This window comes from Nyctibius grandis, chromosome 18, assembly GCF_013368605.1.
Source record: "Nyctibius grandis isolate bNycGra1 chromosome 18, bNycGra1.pri, whole genome shotgun sequence".
NCBI lineage: Eukaryota > Metazoa > Chordata > Aves > Nyctibiiformes > Nyctibiidae > Nyctibius > Nyctibius grandis.
In genome coordinates, this window is record NC_090675.1 from 9617458 (window position 1) to 9633810 (window position 16353).

The following is a 16353-nucleotide window of genomic DNA, read 5'->3' on the forward strand; positions in this document are numbered from 1 at the left end:
AGCTCCTGAACTTAATTTCCTGTTTTGAAACCAACTTTGTCATGTCACAGCTGGGGCTTGTTATTCTGAGAGCTGCTGAGTGCTTGTGATTCCTGCTGAAGTCTGAGCGCTGCAGGTTATGGGCATTTCTGAAACTGCAAGCTCAGTTGTGAGAAGTTAGATTTGCCACAACAGCCACTTGACATGAATGGTCATTAAAAATCCCACCCGAAGCTTCTCATGTCTCTTTCTCAGTCTCTTCAACATGTTCAGTGATTATTGTCTTCTCCACAGGCATAATCATCAGATAATTATTATTGAACTTTGAGATTCTATATAAAATAATGCCATTTGTTATGCATGACAAATATCAAAACAATAGCAACTTGGACATTCAGATAAAGAAATATAAAACCAGTTATAGAACTAAAAAGTGTTGTAGAAGGTGAAAACTAGATAAACATCAATCAAAGGCTTGCCAACAGCAAGGTACAGCCAGTATGTAAAGTGTTAGCCTGAGATGCAGGAGATTAGACTCAGTTTCCTCCACACTGGACTTCTGCGTGATCTTAAGCAAATAAAGTGATTGTTCTTTTCCCGTTTGTAAAAGGTAGATAACTCTCTTTCCTCGCAGGTGTGTTCTGAGCGTAAGTACAAGAAAGATTGCAAAGTTCCCAGAATATGGGAGTATAAGAATACCCTTGAATCGAGATTGTTCTATGTAGAGACTTGGCTATGTAGTAGCCCTCTGTCTCACACAGTGTTTTCAATTCAGACTACTTTTTGTCTGTTTTGGAGAGCTCAGACTTTATTACAGAGGGTTGGAATGTATAAATCTGGGTTTTTCTGTATCTTGAAGCCCACTAAAAAAGCAGTTTCCACAATAATACTGTCTCCTTTAATCTAGGAACATTATGCTAATTTTTATGCAATTGTATTAGGGAAATAAGATTACAAAGCTTTTGTGAAGAGCTATTTATACTACTTGATATTATTTTTAATTACATTCTGATCTCATGTAATTTAGTGTTTCATGCTTGAACACCAAATTTTGGAATTAGAGAAATTTCAAGTAGCATTTTCAGGACTAGCAAGGGCACTTTGGAACCCAAATTCATCGATGTGCTTTTCTTAGTAAATAGGATATTTTTGAAGCTGTTTTACTTTGTGGACAGCCTGCTGTTCCTCACAGCCCTCAGCCCCACCTCAGCTCACAGAGCCATGGAAAACACACCCAGAAGAGAGCAGGAGTGCATGTGGCTTGGGCTGGTGTCCTCTGCTGTTCCTCACCGACGTTCAGCTGGGCTGGACGTTCCTGCTGACACACCTGCTGGTATTAAAAGGACTTGCTGACTCCTGGTGCTGGCACTGACAAGGTGACAGAAATAATAGAGCCCTTGTTCAGCAGCAACCTCGCACCAAATGTGTGGCTGACGAGTCGGTGTGAGGTGGGTTATAGGATGTACAAAGAGTGATTTATCTGTGACCCTCTGAGAAGAATATTTTATGGAACATTAACACATCAGCAGAGTTGATTAATCAATTCTCAGCCCTTATTTCTATATAATCATTGTTGGCACTTCTTTGTGAGCACCTGAAATACCTGTTACTTATTTGCATAAAGTATTTCTAGTATATAAATGTGTACTACTAATTGAGCCTGAATATATTTTCATACACTTCAACTCTAATAGAAAAAAGAAGCTATAGAATTTTCCTTTTTAAGCCCAACATTTTAGCACAAATTTCTTATCGTGTAAATTCTGGCAGAACTGTCATATAGTTCACAGATTTACGGTTTGAGAGCTGGAATTCTGCTGTGATGATCAGACGTCAGCTGAAGGCTCATAAACTTAGCTGAGCTGCTGTTGCAATATCGTGGCATAAAATTGTTGCTAATAAAAATTAATCCTTTGTTAGGATAACAGTAAAAAAAAAAAATTTTTAATAACTGTAAGTAGCATGGCTTTACCTGGATAATTTTGCTAGAGGAAGGCTGCTCAGTAGCAGATAGATGCCAGGCAGCAGCCAGAGCGGGTTGGAGATTCCTCCTTCTATGTGGGCATTTTGAATAAACCGTGGGGTGACACAGAGGCGACCCACACCCAGCATTAGCAAACAAAAGCGGCCACTTCTGCCTGGAAAAAATATCCCCGGTGCTGCTCATAGTGATACAGGGGTGTGCTGCTCCCCTGGACTGCTCGGCTGTGGCAGATGCCCCAGTCCCCAGCGCTCCCAGTGCTGTTCGCTCCGGCAGTGCCCTCTGCTGTCCGGTGGCCCTGAATGGCCAGGGAGCACGTTCACCGCAAGCCTCAAGTGTTTCAAATCTCCTTCCCTAAAATCGTTTGCCATTAAAAAGTCACAGAAAGAAAAGATATAATGATATTACGTTGTTTTATTAATGTACAAGTTACACATTTACCTGGGGCTTTTTATTCTGGAGAAGCGAAGACTGAGAGGGGACCTGATTAATGTGTATAAATAGATAAGGGCTGCGTGTCAAGAAGAAAGGTGCAACCTCTTTTCACTTGTGCCCTGCGATAGGACAAGGGGCAATGGATGCGAGCTGGAGCACAGGGAGTTCAACCTCAACATGAGACAGAACTTCTTTACCATAAGGGTTACAGAGCACTGGAACAAGCTCCCCAGAGAGATGCGGAGCCTCCTTCTCTGGAGACTTTCAAGACCCATCTGGATGCGTTCCTGTGTAACCTGCCCTAGACTGGTCCTGCTCTGGCAGGAGGGTTGGACTTGATCTCCGGAGGTCTCTTCCAACCCCTTATGTTCTGTGATTCTATGATTAACTTTAAACAAGCAAACACAAAATATCCTGTTAATAGAGGTATGAGTATCTCATTTTCTGGCTACATTCTCATGCAAGAATTAAGGTGGAAAAATGGCATTCTCAGAACTCAAGCACAAGAGCATCTGTGGAGACAGAGACTCTTACCTTTTCGGATCCCCTTTGAAGTGCTGCAGTTCATCGTACGGTTTTGCTTACAAGTTTGGGGTTTGTTCTGTAGATATGATCTAACTGCGCTTAGAAAAACAGCCGTTGTTGGCTGCATCAATTTATAATTGTAAGCAAAAGACAGTGAACAACTAGGGTCTGTTGTCTCTTGCTCAACCTTGAGCACTTTAGCAGTTTTGTGTTGTCACTAGAGTTGATCTGAAATCAGGACTTACATCCTCCACTGGACTGGGGCCCAGGTTAGTGCCACAACAGTGATGTTCTTTGAGTTCCATCAGTCACATACTCCCCCTCCAAAACAAAAAGAAAAGACTGTTCTCCATTTTCTGACGCCCTAATCCTTTATCTAACTAATCTATTTGTGAATTAAAGCTGAATTCACGTTCATTCCATTTTAGAATATCCTCAAAGACTTTTAAACCACCAATGTGGTCATTCACCTTCACAAGAACTGGCCAGATTTTACTCTCGATAAAGGTTGCTTTAAGCAGATCATCCATATAGCAGTAAATATGTTTTCCACTTTTGGCTCTCCTAGCAACTCAGAGGTAATTGGCTGTGCTCTGAGTTGGTAAGCCAAATATTTAAAAACACGAGTGGTTAAAGTTTAATCCACTGCCATGATGATGATGTGGCAACAGAAGCCGTGTGTCAGGATTCATTCTTTGCCTGGAGAACAAGGCAGCAGCAACACTCGGGTACTGTGGTCTCTTACGGAATACGGGATGTGTAAGGCAGACCTTGTTAACCGTTGAAAGGAGGATTTTCCACCATGAACAGATACCCAAACTGCTCCACTAACCACACTAAAATTTGGAATCATTATCTAGTACTCGCACTGGGCATCCCTCAACTGACCATTAACATCGCATCTGTGATCTTCAACTGCACAGTCATCGTCACCAGAATGGTGACAAAGGACCTGCACAAGCCCATCTCTATACTCTTCTGCAATTTGGCTTTTTCTGATCTCTTCACCAGCTTTTCTGGCTTTTGGATTTCGATGCTGTTCATCACCAATCCTGACATTACCATCTTTGGATCCAAGGATATGCTTGCACCTTATGCCTTATATACCATGTCTATTTTATCCACCATCTATAACTTGGTAAGCATTGGAATTGAACGCTATCTGGCTGTGGCTAAAAGCATGAGGACAAGATTCAGGGTTGCTAGACACCATTCCATAGCTGTAGTTTTAATTAACTGGGTCCTCGCTTCCATTCTGGGCTGCTTGCCATTGATGGGGTGGAATTGCTTGCATATGGAAAAAAATCTCTCTGTTCTCTACAGTCCATTTTGTGTCGACTACCTCATCTTCATCGCCATTCCCAACGTGGTGGTGGCTTTTATTATACCTCTGTTCACTTACCTTAGAATCATTATCATCTTGAGGAAAAGAAAGCTGCTAATGAAAGCATGTGGACAAGCTACCGGCACCTACAAATCAGCTGAAATCCAGGTTGCCAGAACCAGCATTTTTATTTGGCTCCTGGCGTTGATCTCCTACGCTCCTTTTTTCGCAGGAGTCATATTCGACGCAACTAACCGTCGGTGCCATGTCGATCTCTACCCGGGTGTCTACATCTTTCGAAACTGCACAGCTGTGCTGATAACCATGAACTGTTTGGGAAACCCCATCATATACACCCTGAAAGCCAAAACTCTGGGGGCCAAACTCAAGGCTCTGAAATGCCTCTCCACCACCCGTGTCCCAGCCTGCGCCATTGAGACCATCTAGCCGGGACTGCCCTTGGCCGAGGGCTGCTGCCTTGCCTGACCTAGTCGATGTAATTAGAGCAAGAGCTGAATGGAATCTGCGTTCCTGCCCGCTCCCCGCTGCTTCAGCACCCGGCGAGGGGACAGCTCCGGGGCGCGGGGATCTCCGCGGGGCGCGGGCAGCCGCGGAAGGGGGCTGGAGCTCTGCGGCAGCTCCCGCAGCCTGCGGTGGCAAGGGACTGGGCTGGGCACCGCGGTGGCTTGCGGCTTGCCTTGGCGGAGCGGCCGGCTCTGTGTGCCTGGCGTGTCCAGGCTCCCAACAGACACGGGGGAGCTGGGTTGCTCGGAGATGGAAATAACTCCATTAGCCACGTTTAAATGTTTACTTTGCGTTTGGAAATGGGCTTCTGTCGTGCTCGCTTTGCTGTGGGATTCACGTCCTTTTTGTGTGAGTTGTGTGGTTTTGAAGACAGTTGCATGGCTAGAAATTTTTCAGTAGTGTGGGGGAAATGTAATTTTACTTTCTCATTTACAGTCAATTTTATCTTTGAATAGTTGATGAATCTCTTTATTAACGGGGGCACTCACCATTGTTTGTCTGTTGTAATTTTAACCGCAGTATGTAGCTGGGTGACATGTTTTCGTGAGATATTTGTGACTATTCATATGTCTGCTTATAAATCAAGGCACGTTTGAGTCTGTGGCTTTTGAAATTTGCACTGCTCTAGGAGAAAACCTTACTTGAATTCTTCAGGATTGAAATTGCAGTTAAGTTGCCTGTACAAAACAAAACGAAACAAAAATGTCAAGACTAAGTATATAGAAACTAAGTTCTTATATATAAGAAACAGGCAAGTGCCATTACGTTAACAAATCCGGTACTTAGTGGTTTGTGTTTCTTGCTATAAAACCCCTTTTCTGTGCTACTTTACACTGAAAAACTCTGGGAGAATTTCTTCTGTCTGAATTAAAATTCAGACATTTAAGGAAATGGATGGCACTAAATGATACATAATTAAGATGAATTATTTAAATGGATAATGTAACTCCGGCGAGATAAAACTGGCTCCATTTTTTCTGTTCTGTCAGTGTCTCTGTTACCTCCACCACGAGCAGTCTCCTGGCTGGGAACTGAACTGCTGAATGTTCCTGAGTGTATTTCAACCTCAACTTAATAACAGGACATTCAACCCAAACTTACCAAAGGGCAGATGGTAAAGATCAACCTGGGGGTGGTTTTATTACGTGAAATTTATTATATGATAATTATTTTTATTCATCTCCATCTTGACGTTGGCAAGGTGGCCTGTCACGACCAGAATATTCAATGCATCACTGTCTATCGCAGTGATTGTCATTTCAAAAACAAGGTGCCAGCTGGAATCCAGCCAGAACCACCTCAAAAACATATATATATATAAAATAATAACCCCGGGCCGGGCCTCGCCCGCCGCTCGGCGGTGGACTCGCGAGCCTGGGTGGAGGCGCTCGGCAGTGGATTCGCGAGCCTGGGTGGAGGCGCTCGGCAGTGGACTCGCGAGCCTGGGTGGAGGCGCTCGGCGCTCCGCCGGCCGGAAGTGGCGCAGTGGCGGGCGCCATGCGGGCACCGGGGCCGTGCGGCGTCTGCGGGGCGGCCGATGCGGCCAAGTACCGCTGCCCGCGCTGCGCCGCCGCCTAGTGAGGGCCGGGACGGGGGGCGGGCACGGGCTGGGGGCGGCGGGAGGTGGGGGGCGGCGCGGCCTTGCCCACCCGGTGAGGGGAGCGGCGGCCGCTCGGTGCGGGGCCGCCTCCCGCCCTTACCGACGGCTCTGACGGTGCCTCTCGCCCCACAGCTGCTCCGTGCCGTGCTGCAGAACCCACAAGGGTGAGTGACCGGCGGGACGGGGCCGGGCGGGGGCCGGGCGGGCCGCAGCGCTGTTAACGCCGTCTCCTCCCGCAGAGCGATGCACACCGGAGCCGAAGCGGGAGCAGGGACGGTCGGCGGCGGGACAGGCCTTCCCCGGCGGAGCGAACCGCGCCGGGCACCGCGCAGGTAGGTGGGACGGGCGGGCTGGGCGGGCGCGGGGCGGCCCCGGCCCCGCTGCAGCTCCGCTGTCCTCGCCCGCAGACAGCCCCTGGTCGGTGGAGGACATCCTGACAGAGGATGAGGAGCAGGACCGCGTCCCGCTGCAGAGGCTCAAGCTTTTGGGTAATCTTGGGAAGTGGGGAGTCAGCGGGGGGGTGCGCCCGCGGCAAGGCAGGGAGGGATGTTCCCCGTGATTTCTTCACGGAGCGCTGCGGTTTATCCCAGTCGTGTACCTCATTGCAAGGCCTTAAAGATCTACATGTCGAATACCTGGCCTTTCACCGTGTGTCTTTAGAAGTTTCTTCACGAAATCAGGGTGGTCTCAACCACATTTGTAACTGTTTGAGATCAGTACTGTTTATCTTTGTCTTTTTCTTAAGGGGAATCGGAAGAACTGAGAGGCTTGCTTCTGAATCCCCATCTCAGGCAGCTGCTACTGACAGTTGATCAAGCAGAAGATAAAAGCTCCCTCATGAAGAAGTACATGCAGGAGCCGTTATTTGTTGAGTTTGCAGACTGCTGTTTGCGAATTGTTGAACCTCCAGGGAAGGAGAACGTTCTTCCTGAGTGAGCTACTTGGGGAATAGTTTTCTTTCCTTGTGATTTTTTCCCCTCTGACAGAAGAGTTTCAACAGCACCCCGTGGTGCACCATTCTGTGGGTTTGCTCAAGGTTTGGTCACGCTTTGCTCATGGATGTCAGTGCTCTAATTTTCAATTTAGAGTTCATAAACAGTGACATAGTTGTGTTGGACAGATTTCTAGATATTAGGAATTAAACTTGATGTTCTATGGACTTGCTTTCTGTTGGTACAGAAATACTTGTTAACCACAGGAAACGTTGCTTCCTAATGACAATTAATATTAAATATATTTGCATTTATTTTAATCCACAAACTAATCTGAGCTGTTTTTGTTAACGAAACCTTGTTGTGGATGGTCAGACACCTTGACAAGGTATTTAACAGTTTATTTATAAGTGGCATACACAGAAGAGCTGAACATTTTCAAGACCCCTGAGCAACAGCGAGATGGTCTCAAGCGCCTCTGATGAGAACCATGGCCCCTTGGCAGAGGTAATGCTGTTGATGAGGGAGTGCTGGAAACGCACGGCAGTTGTGAGAGTGCAGATCTTTTGGTCCTATAGATAAAAAGCAAGAGACCAGCCTCGCTTTTCCCTGAGACATCTGCTGTTAGTGTTACGGCTGACTGCTGCGCACTTCCTCCGTCACAGTCAGAAGTGTTGTGGTGTTCCTGAACGCTCGTGGTCAATCAGAATAGCTGCACCTCCCAACGAGAACCCAGCACACAGCAGAAATGTTTGCCTTGTTTGCTCTCTCATTACCAGCCTCTTGCTTCTCCCAGGTAGTGCCAGAAATGTTCAGTTCAAGTATATATTGATTAAAGCACTTGATCTGTTTAATTATGTTGAGTGTTCTCATAGTACTGATATTTCCTCTACTGTGTGAGAGGAGGAATGCCCCCCACGTGTTCTAAATTTGAAGTATATTATATTCTACGTGCGATGCATCAATATAGAAAGCTCTGAGGTAGCAGCAGATACGGACGTTGAGTAATTTGAAAGCAGCAGCCTGCAGACAGTCCTTCCCTGAAGGAAAAAGTACAGTATATGCAGGTGGCCAAAGCCTATGTTGGAAGGAGTTTTTTTCTGTCCAATAAAATCTGGTTAAATCCAGTGATGGAACAGGCATCTGTGTGGGGGCTGACGTTGGCGTAATGCAGGGGAGACTTCTTACAGTGAAACTTGACAGAGCCCTAGAAGAAAAAGAGGTGGAGAAGTCAGTTGATGGTTTTGCCAGATTTTCAGCTAATTTTGCTACTCCAAGTAGTGCTTTAGTATATAAGCAACTAGTGAATATGAATAAGGATAGAGAAAGACCTCCAAAGGAGTCCTAGTACAAATGGATTTGAGAGAAATGATTACTACAAAGAGTACCAATACTGTAATTTGAACTGAAATTAGCTTAAACTCTTCAGAGTTGAGTATTTAGTCAGTACTGAACTTGGTACTGCTTCTTCTACTTGTAGTAACTGTGACCAGGCACAGGTTACATTCTTGCACACATAATTTTAGGCAACCTCAAAAATTTATCAACAAAAAAAACCCCAAGCACAGGCACAAGGTGATTGGTAACCGGAGTGCAGCTTCTGAGAGATGCCAGTGTGGGTTGTGGCTTGTTTGTAGTAAATGGTATCTAAGACTGTTCTGCATGTGTGTAGCTGAAGTACTTGAGGGTCGCTGCCCACTTTCTGCCCTGAAAATCCTCTGTCTGAATTAGTGTGTGCAGTTGTCTGCAACGGTGAGGTTAATACGGAATTACTGGGATATTATTAATACACGCAGGGGCTTTTCCCCACGCGGATGCTTTTTCATGTGTTCACCTGTTGTGCAACTTGAACCCCCTAAGCAGAAAAAATACATAGTATGTAACAGCAGAGCCCATGGGAGAATCCTCTGCTCTGTGTTTCTGAAGCAGAGCTTTGATCAGTTTGTTCCTATGACAGAGATTAACGGGAGTTTTCGTGCCTAGTTGAAAGTCTCAGCTCAGCCCGCTGTTTAGCTTGACCTATAGATGTCAGAGTCATCCTTGCATACAGAAGCCAGTGGAAAAAGGAAGACTAGCTTGAGAGCAGACGTCATAGTTGGTCTGTTCAACAGCAGAGTTCAGTTCCTGAACTCACGGCAGCTTAACTGTGCTGCTGACTCGAGCACGTGAGGTTTGTTACCTGTGGGAGAGCTCTAATGGAAGTGATGCCACAGCCAAAGAAACAGCTTTCCACCTTGTAGCAGTCGCTCTCCTGAAGTACTCTGAGGCATGCCAGCAGGGACAGGTCTCTCCGAAGTCCCGTTACAGTTACAGGAGCAGCAGCCAGGACAAGGCCAAGAGGCCAGAACTGAACTATTGCATGCAGAGGCCAAGCTGTTTCCAAGGAGCCTGGTGGTTTGGCCGAGATCACCGGAGCTGCAGGCACTGGGAAGAACGCCTTTTCTTCACCCTCATCCAATTCTGCTGCTGCTAACGCAGCCATCTTTGCCTGGTGACGAGATGCAGAACAATATTCTTGGACAAGATTCTCAAACATCTTGAACAAAATTTAAAACTGCAAAACTAGAGTCTAAAAAAGCATCTCAAAGGATGGGACACGCTTTGGGACAGTTTCCCATTTTATGAAGGTAAGGAAGGAGCTTGTTCTGCAGTCTCTATGCTGCCACCGTGCAGAAGCAGCTGTACAAGACTGGCAACCATCTTCTGCTCCAGCTTGAGAAGAGTGTTCTGGAGACTCGACAGTATTGGTTTTGTACAGTTAACTGCCAGAGGTAGATTCTTTCTCAAGCACTAAAAAGCCTCAGTCAATTTCAAGGCTTTTCTGTACCAAGGTACTTACTCGCCATTTCCTCCAGCCGTGCTTAATGACACCAGCAGCCCTGCGCATCCTTTGGAAGCGATTCTTGGCTAACCAGGAGCGAACAGCTGAAGATTTAATTAAAAGAAATCTGAGTACAAAGAATCTCAGAAGCTCTTGCACACGATGTAAGAGAGATGGCACTTAAGCTTTCTCTGTGTTCAATTAACATAACCGCTCCTGCCACTTTAAGCATCCAGTGTAACTGGAAATGTTACTTGTTATTTTATGTTCAACCACACCCTTATCAAATTACCTGCTTGGATGACAGTTGCAGACCATCTCTCCTTCACCAGTTTCTTCTGTTTATATCTTCTCCAGCAACACTGAATGCAAAATGCTTTCTCATTTAACACCTCTGCTCTTCTAGCTTCAAGTTGCTCCAGCTGCATGGGGGATATGAGCCTGTAGTTAATACTCGGGGACAGAGTTCTGTTCACAACTCTTCCCTCTTCTACAGCCCATTGGTGTTTGTCAGAAAACTGCGTGCACATTTCAGTGTCCTGAGACTGCTAGATTAGGGTTTAGAAGTGAGAGCACTTCATTGGTGTTTATTAGATAACATGTAAAATGAAAATGTAAGTATCTGAGGGGGAAAAGAGTGTTGGGGCGGGGGAAGTGGACACTCCCAAAGTCACAGTAGCTGGCTTAAAACTAGCTCCATTGAAGGAGGGGTCTTTTATGGCTGCATTCTCCAGTATGCAGCAGAAGTGCGTTTGTCTCCTTCAGCTCTTTCCCAAAGCAGCTGCTTAGGCCTGTCAGAGTAGCCAAGTCTGCCAGATGAAGCTAAGGAAAGCTGTAGTCTTTACTGGAACTGGGAGGATGCTGACAGCACTAGACACAAGTGCAGCTCCTTGTCTGTTAGCAACAAGGTCACCATTAAACAAAGTGCTTCTGGTAGTTGGATTTTGATGGACGTTTGATTTAGTTTAATAATTTGAAGGAAAATGCCAAATTCTGGTCACACTGGCATTAGCAGGAGCATCGCCTAAACCACGTTGGTAATATGTGCCAGAAGCCCCATTATGCAAGCACGCTCCAGCACTGTTAGCCAAGGAGGTAGCACTCTTACCACAGAATTAGCCATAAATACTTTGGTTTTGCCACAGTACACTGAAGTGCTTTCTGCTCTGTTCCCTGTTTGCTCAGCAGTATTTTGTCCTGTAACAACATTCTGAAGGATCTCAAAAACAAGAGAACGTGCTGCTTTGTCATCATCCACCACCGGAGTCTCGCCTGTGAATGAAGCATTGAAGAGAAGGTATCATGAAACTTGGAAATCAGGACAAAGAATTGTCTTTACACTGAGACTTCTTGGCCATTTAGGGGGGATACACCAACAGCAAGAGGGGAGAAGGTGATGGCTGAGACATCACCAGATCTAGCTGTGTTTAAGGGAAGAATGTGTCAGCACAGGTGTCCTGGGTTTGTGGGGATAAAATTTATAGGATTAATTTTCTGTTACATTTTGTTTCAGTGTGTGCCCAGCTGTGGGCTGGTGATCAAGGCCATTAGCAGTTAAATCCAGGGCAGCTGCCCCAGGCTGGCCCACAGGTGTGTGCTGTAACATGAACCTCAGGGTCACTATAAATGGGAAAGCTGCTGGGGAGGGGGGCTCTTTGCTCTCTTCTCCCTCTTTCTCTTATTTTCTCAACAGTTGTGATCCCTGGAGGAACTTCCCACCACTCTATGGGCTGAGTATAACTTTGTGTCTTTTGTATTAGTATTGATATCGGTTTTCTTATTTTATTAAATCTGTTTAAATTTCAACCCACGAGTCTCCCTCCTTTTCCCAATTCCCTTTCTCAGCTGGGGAGGGGTCTTGGCTGATAGAACAACTGGTTATTGTTTAGCCCTGGGTGTGGGCTGAGTGGAGACAATAGGTTTCACCATGTGCTAGCAACTAGAAAACCAGCGTGGTGTGTTTTAACTAGGATGTAGTTTGGGTGCTGTCTTATCACCTCTATTATAACTTATCCATAGGTCACAAATGTCACTTGAGGTAGGTCACAAATGTCACTTGAGGTAGATCTGGGCAATGAAACAGACATGAGGAGGGCTCAGCTGTTCTCCCATTGTTTAAAGCATCCTACACGGAAACATTAGAAAGCAACAGCAATGCAGTTAAGAATAGATTTGAGCAGCTCAGTCCTAAGAAAATCTGATGAAATACCCAAAACTCAAAGGTGTTGGGAGCAAAGAATAAAAAGCAAGGAACTGGACTCGTAGCCTTAAGGTACTGAAAGATGCAGGAACAGAAAATAAATTCTATACAATTCTACAGCTTTCACAGGGCATCAGAAGCAGCTACAGGGACATGTACTAAGCAGGAGTTTATTGCAGCAGTAAGAGGTTATTAAAACCATTTTTATGGGACATAGTACACAATTTCTTACATAATGAGACAAACAGGTTAGCCAGATTAATCTATTTGGAAATAGAGGTAGACTTAATTCAGACCTGTCCTTGAAAGAGATTGTGGTGTTCAAGGCAATGCTGCATGAGTTCCTGCATGCCCAGTGCCGGATACTTGGTGGTCTTTGTATCTTTCCATCCTGGATACTGTTTGCTTTTCTGCTATCAATATTTCTAAGGAGATGAGAGCATTTTAAGGTACTGAAAACAAATAGAAGCACTTCTTGCTTACAGGAAGACATCTGGTGACTATGATGGTGTTCATGGGGCTGGGCTGATAAGGGAACCAAAAGCTTATCCCTGTGTTTAGGAAATCGTTTTGCTTTGTTTGCAGCTTATTACCTGCTAAAGATAAAAAGCACTAATAACCTATCACAGTGAGGTATTTCAGCTAATGGGTTTATAATTGAGGGAGAAAGATATGGTGCGTAAGTAATTTTCCAGCCTGGACTTCATTACTTCATTCCATTTCCACAAGGTGAACAGATTTCCAGCCATTTTACTTATCTGACATAGGCTGGTACTTACTGGTCCTGCTTCCCACATCTACTGGTTACTGAACAGACCCATTGGGTGAAGATGGGATTAATCTGGGAGAGAGAAGGGGGTTGCAGTAACTTTCAATATTAAATGTAACCACCTGATGAGCTCCTTCTTTCAGGGGTTCAGATCAAAGATGTTACCTTGTAGACTGGATTGTGTTTTTTAAAGTCCATCCTCGCTCTTGCTTAGAAAAAAGAATCTCATACAGAAGTTTGCAAAAGGTAGAAGAAGCAGCAGAATCCAGGTAAGCTGGAAGGTCAGTGTGTTCGGCAAGAGAACAAGGTGGGGGAAAAAAAAAGAAAGGAAGGAGAGGAATATAAGCAAAAAGGTAAGTGGTTTTCAAGTCTACTCAAGAACCAACTCTAAATCGAATTATATCGGGGGGGGGGAACCCCAAACACCATTGTGACTGTAACTGTTCTACCCAAGAGGAACACAGAAAACCAGCAATAAGATGAGAGATTTGCACTTTTCACAAGAGCCTGCTGTAAGCGTTAGGCAAATTAGAGACTCAAGTTGGTGATAAGGTTAGAAAAATATTTTGAGAATAGTGGTATCCCTAGTTCTGAATACAGTAACTGTGTCTGATCTAAGTGATACCAGATTGGTGCAGTGATAATTTTACTTGATAGCAGCAGGATTATCTAAAGAAACGTACCTTTTTTCTTGGCAGTACGACAGTTTTTATTGGACCCACATGCTTTTCTCAGTGTTCCGTAGCGCTCGGTGAAACTTTGGAAAGGGAGCCTGACAGACAAACGTACAGTTAATTCTAGGCAAGTATCATTTAATATACGGTAAATAACCTATTCTTTGAGGGGGAAAAATTGCAGAATGGCTTCAAAGATCCAGTGCACAGAATGTGAGTAGACTGATGCCTGTGTAGTCACCAACGTGCCAGAAAGTACAGGCTTTCTGCAGAGATCCAGGAGGCTGCCTGTCGTCCTGTAACAGACAGTGACTTTTGCCTGTAACAAAGACTGGCCAGGAATTGTGCTTGTGTATGGCAGCAGTGACCTTCACCCCCTCAATACTGAGCTGTCAAAAACACAACTAGCTCAGGCCTTGTTCCCTCCATCGTCTAAAGGAGGTCAAGAAAGCCCAGCAAGGTGACTGGCTGTGATGAGATGCTCGACTTCGAGATGACAACACTTAGATGCCATTTATAATTTAATTTTAATTGCTGAAAATGTCACTGTGAAGCCACCTTCAATTAGAAAGTTTTAGTATGTGCCAGTCCACATCAAAACACCTCTTCCCCAGCTTCTCAGACTGGAAGGGTACAGTGAGCTCTCAGACCAGGGGTGTGTTATAGACAAATCTGGACTTTCTTAGTATTTGGTATATTTTTAAGAATCCCATTGTCTTGAATTCCAGTTGTGCTAGCATTGCTTGTTGTGCTATTACTGCACTTTTGGGCTTGCTGAACAAACAGAGTTTTATTATCCAAAATACAGAACAACAGTCCAGATTTGTGACAGGTATTTTTGTCTCCAAAACATGAAAGAGAGGCGCTCAAATAAGCTTAAAAGCAAGCAGTGAGCAGAACTCTTCAGATAGCTTTGAAAGACTCGGTAGTTCTGTGGTTTGAAACAGATCGCAAAATATTTGATTTCCTGCTTATAAGCTCTTTTGAATCACTAATATGCCACAAATTGCTATAGAAATGGATTATAGAAGATGTTGCTCAAGAAATGTGGACTGACTTACCTAATAGGGAAGCCCGCTGCACTGATGGTGATGGCTTCGACTATTCCACATGCCTGAAGCTGGCTGAGAACCTGAGGCATAAATTGAGATGGTTTAGGGAACCACTGCCTTTGTGGAAGCTGCTGCTAAGGTCTGCACAGGATTTGCTCAGCCCAAGCCACACGCAGCTCAGCTCAGCAACCACGTCAGAGCTTGCTGCCATGCTGGCAGCTGGGGAGCGAATCGAGAGGGCAGAGAAGGGGATTACACAGCCACCCAGCTACTGCTCTGAGTAACACCCAGAGCAGGGTCAAGGGACAGTCCTTGTGTGCCCTCTCTTGTGGTATCCACACACCCTGCACTGACCAAATGCAGCAGAACACAGAAACCCAGCGTTGGTATTTTAATACTACTTGCAAGCAATCAGCAAATTCTCTGAGTGTTTAAAATTAATGCAGCACTACTCCAGCTGCTTGTTTTTACATCAGATGAGGTTCTCTAGTTATAGTTTTAGCCTCTGCTGCTCTGCTCCCAAAGACATGCTTGCCAGCTGATCTCATCTAACTTGTCCCTAGACTAGACTCCAGGAGCAAGCAAAGTGTTGTTGTGGGCATTCACCATGAAGATACCTGTGTGACCAGGACTGCTGAGCAGTCAGATCACCTTTACCTGTTTTGAGGGCAGGATGGTAGCACCCCCCATAACCCAGGAGCGCTCCAGTAAGAGTACTGGTCATAGAGCAACAAGTAAGTTGCATCTGGAGGAGCTGCTGTGCTGACTAGCTCCATTTTAGACAAGCATTGTCAGTGATTCTGAAAGGACGTTTATCTTGGAAGCTCCAAAGGAGAACAAGCTATTTCAAAATGTGCTGTGAAAAGAGCTTTGCAAATGACTCAAGATCATAAATGACCCGATGCAAAGCCCCACACAATGTCTCTAGGAAGCTTCTCATTGACTCGGTGAGGAAAGGCTTTTCAAAAGTTACCTCTTCTCTTTTAAAAGTCATTGCCTTGCAGTCAGCGTTAGGCTTGATGCAGCGGATGTAGTGCGGTGTGGTGCTATTCAAAATGTGCATGAGATGTTCAAGTGAACCCTGGAGGAAACAAATACAGGTTTAATTAGGGGCTCCTCCTCCACAGGTAGTTTAGCTCATCAGTAGTCTTCTATGAAAACAATGAAGCTGTTTTTGGCAAGGATGGCTTTACAGACTCAGTATTAGCAGAGCTCTTCTGTAAGGACAGCTTGAGCAAAAAATCCACTCTGTGGATGCTTTTGTAAAATTGTTGATGGTAAACTCAGGAAGTTTCCAAAATTACAGCAGGGCCATCAGTTGAAGCTAACCCCTCAAGAGGAACAGGTAGGAAGAAGCCTCACAAAGGCAGCTGCCCAACTATTAAAGGAAAAGGGAAAAATCACTGCGAGTTAAAACCCAGAGAATATCGGGAGTCTGAAGCTATTTCTGTTTTACAGCTGTTTCATTTTAATAACATTTACTGATCTTAGTCCAACTGTTTTCTCATCTACTTATGAAGACAGCAGTAGAAAGCA

General features: G+C 45.1%; 3 protein-coding genes across 11 annotated transcripts in view; 2 read left to right on the top strand and 1 right to left on the bottom strand.

Moving 5' to 3' along the window:
- Positions 1-3722: 3722 nt before the first annotated feature.
- Positions 3723-4691, top strand: LOC137671740 (lysophosphatidic acid receptor 1-B-like). Its single transcript, XM_068415446.1, has one exon. The coding sequence runs from the start codon at positions 3723-3725 to the stop codon at positions 4689-4691; it is 969 nt and encodes a 322-aa protein (XP_068271547.1).
- A 1553-nt stretch (positions 4692-6244) lies between these two features.
- ZNHIT3 (zinc finger HIT-type containing 3) lies at positions 6245-11928 on the top strand. The gene is made up of 5 exons (XM_068415991.1): positions 6245-6346; positions 6502-6533; positions 6609-6701; positions 6777-6857; positions 7115-11928. Exons 1-5 carry the CDS (start codon positions 6267-6269, stop codon positions 7303-7305), a joined length of 477 nt encoding a protein of 158 aa, XP_068272092.1. The 5' UTR covers positions 6245-6266; the 3' UTR covers positions 7306-11928.
- The window catches only part of MYO19 (myosin XIX), a 28036-nt gene continuing 19368 nt past the window's right edge, over positions 7686-16353 (bottom strand). For 3 of the 9 annotated variants that reach the window (XM_068415983.1, XM_068415982.1, XM_068415984.1), the window contains 8 exons: positions 15791-15898; positions 14827-14897; positions 13775-13863; positions 11231-11394; positions 10415-10544; positions 10141-10226; positions 9481-9789; positions 7686-8508 (listed from right to left, as the gene is read on the bottom strand). In XM_068415983.1, coding sequence (XP_068272084.1) covers positions 8380-8508; positions 9481-9789; positions 10141-10226; positions 10415-10544; positions 11231-11394; positions 13775-13863; positions 14827-14897; positions 15791-15898 — 1086 coding nt within the window. In that variant the 3' untranslated portion in view covers positions 7686-8379. Of the gene's footprint in view, positions 8509-9480; positions 9790-10140; positions 10227-10414; positions 10545-11230; positions 11395-12119; positions 12248-12618; positions 12748-13101; positions 13164-13256; positions 13366-13774; positions 13864-14826; positions 14898-15790; positions 15899-16353 lie in introns of those variants that run through there. The other 6 variants (XR_011049472.1, XM_068415985.1, XR_011049473.1 and 3 more) reach the window with 6 other exon arrangements.